Source organism: Penaeus vannamei, chromosome 42 (genome assembly GCF_042767895.1).
Source record: "Penaeus vannamei isolate JL-2024 chromosome 42, ASM4276789v1, whole genome shotgun sequence".
NCBI lineage: Eukaryota > Metazoa > Arthropoda > Malacostraca > Decapoda > Penaeidae > Penaeus > Penaeus vannamei.
In genome coordinates, this window is record NC_091590.1 from 7,507,516 (window position 1) to 7,510,015 (window position 2,500).

At 42.0% G+C, this 2,500-nt stretch overlaps 1 protein-coding gene across 1 annotated transcript in view; it reads left to right on the forward strand.

Moving 5' to 3' along the window:
• The window catches only part of LOC138860642 (uncharacterized), a 15,826-nt gene that overhangs the window by 192 nt on the left and 13,134 nt on the right, over window positions 1–2,500 (forward strand). The window contains exon 2 of the mRNA XM_070118641.1: window positions 1–116. This exon is cut by the window's left edge and continues 7 nt beyond it. Coding sequence (XP_069974742.1) covers window positions 1–116 — 116 coding nt within the window. The remainder of the gene's footprint in view (window positions 117–2,500) is intronic.

The following is a 2,500-nucleotide window of genomic DNA, read 5'->3' on the forward strand; positions in this document are numbered from 1 at the left end:
TCCAAGTCTTCAGTCGTAATTTCTCTGTTCTGTCTCAAGTCTGACGTCCCAGGCCCAAGTCGAACAGAATCCCAGTTCAAAGTTCAGAGTTCAAAGGCTAAAGTCCTTAGTCCTAGGTACCAAAAGTCCTAAAGTCCTACGGCCGGTTTGTTAAAATTGTGCGAGGCCCGACCCAACGAACATACACAAAAAATAAATGCTTGTCTATCACTCTAGACATACATATCTACCGGACAGATAGATAAATGTATCTATCAGATTATAGACAGAGATCCATATATTTCTGTGGATATGCACGTCCGTATATGTGAATATTCATTTAAACTTAACAAATTGGCGGCTAGAATCTTCTGCCCTAGGTATCATGTTTTCAGTTCTAAGCCCCCCCAAAAGTTCTCATTCCTAGGCCTAAAAAATCCAGTCCCCAATCTTGGGGCTTAACTCCTCAAGTCTTAAATCTTAAATCCAGTCCAAGCCCATGACCTTAAGTCCCCAAGCCCCAAGTCTTCACCTCCCGGTCCGCAGTCCTGAGTCACCTGTTCCGCTGCCCCAGGGGAGTCTCCCCCCCCCCACCCCCGCCCCAAGGATCACCCTCCTGCCTCTCGCTACGCTCTCAACTCTTTCCTCCCCCGTGGGATGGTGCCCCGGGGTTTCCGTTATTTTAATGTGTGTAATCTCTCCGATTCATTTTCTTCTGTATCTCTCTTTTTTTTTGCAGTTCATTCATACAACTTGTTTCTTTCCTCTCACTCTTTCTCTCTCTCTCACTTCCTCCTACCTGACTCCACTCTCTCTTTCTTCCTCAATCTTTCTGTATGTCTCCCTCTCCCTCTCCGTCTCTCCCTCTCCCTAATCCATCCGCAGAAACCAGAAACCCTTCCCCCTCCATCCCCCCATCTCCCCCCCCCCTCCCCCCATCCCCCCCATCTCCCTTCCCCCATCCCTCCCATCTCCTTCCCCCTCCATCCCCCTATCTCCCTTTCCCTTGCCCCTTCCCCCCCATCTCCCTTCCCCATCCCCCCATCTCCTTTCCCCTCCCTCCTTTAATGATCATTGTAGCATTTCATTTAGCTTTTATTTAGTGACTAACATTTGGGGCAAATCCAGGATGCTGAGCGACGGCAAATAAAACGAAGCAGAATTATATTCATGTTAACAAATGCAGAAGAAGTATGAATGAAAACGAATATCTCCACAATACAAGAGATGTATTTAACCGGTTTCGAATATGTCTTCGTCAGAAATACATGTATTTCTGACGGAGATATATTCGAAACCGGTCAAATATGTCTCTTGTACTGTGAAGATATTCATTCTCATTCATACCTTTCATACTTTTACGAAGCAGGTGAGGATCTAATAACGGCAACGGTAACAACAAAACTGTTAATGATTTTAAAACCAAAACGAACTTACGAATAAGAAGAGTAATAACAATTATAAAAATAAATCCCAAAATCAACAAATAAAAGCTAATAAAAAACGAAGGAAAATGAAACCTCCTAAGTCAAAAAAAGAAGACAAATAAACAGATCAATAAATGAAACAGAAAAAGAAAAGAGAAAGAAAATGAAATAAAAATGAAGACGAAGAAAAGAAAAAAAATAAAGAAAAAAGAAAGCAAAAGATAAGGAAACAAAAAAGAAAGGAAAAGAAGACAAAGAAAGAAAAAAGAAAAGGATACAAAAAAGAAAGAAAAAGAAAAGGAAACAAAAAAGTAAAAGAGAGAAAGAAAAGAAAGAAAGAAAAAGAAAATGAAGAAAAAGAAGTGAAAGAAAAAACGGACCAGAGAGAAGCAAAAGAAAAAGAAGAAGCGGAAGAAAAAAAAACCGGATCAGAGAAGCGCCTAAGACGATTCCCGCCCTTGCGCCACCTCCGCGATCACTTCTGCAGCGGACACACGGCAGCGCGGTCGGCCATCCGTGCTCCAGTTGCGGCCGCTGTGCCTCGCCCTTCGCTCGCGTGTCGCAGGAACCTTTCGCTCCTCCCGCGGCGCCGGATGCCAGGCCTCTTCCCGTTCCCCGTTGCGCTCCGGTGTTGCACGGCGCGGCGGGGCTTGGGCAATGCTCCGGGCGGGGAGGGGGTGCGGGGGGTGAACGGGAGAGGGGGGAGGGAGGGAAGAGGGCTGCTGTGTGCGGAAGCTTCGTGGTGGTGGATGGGGGGTGGGGGGTGGGGGGGGATGCTTAGAATATTGCTTTTGTGGTGGATGCTGCACTGAGTGTGTGCACATATATGTACATGTATGTGCACACATACAAATACAAACACATATCATATATGCATAGTGTGTTCATATATATATATATATATATATATATATATATATATATATATATATATACATATATACATACATTATATATATATATATATATATATATATATATATATATATATATATATATGTATATATACATATGTATATGTATATATATATATATACATATATATATATATATATATATATATATATATATATATATATATATATATATATATG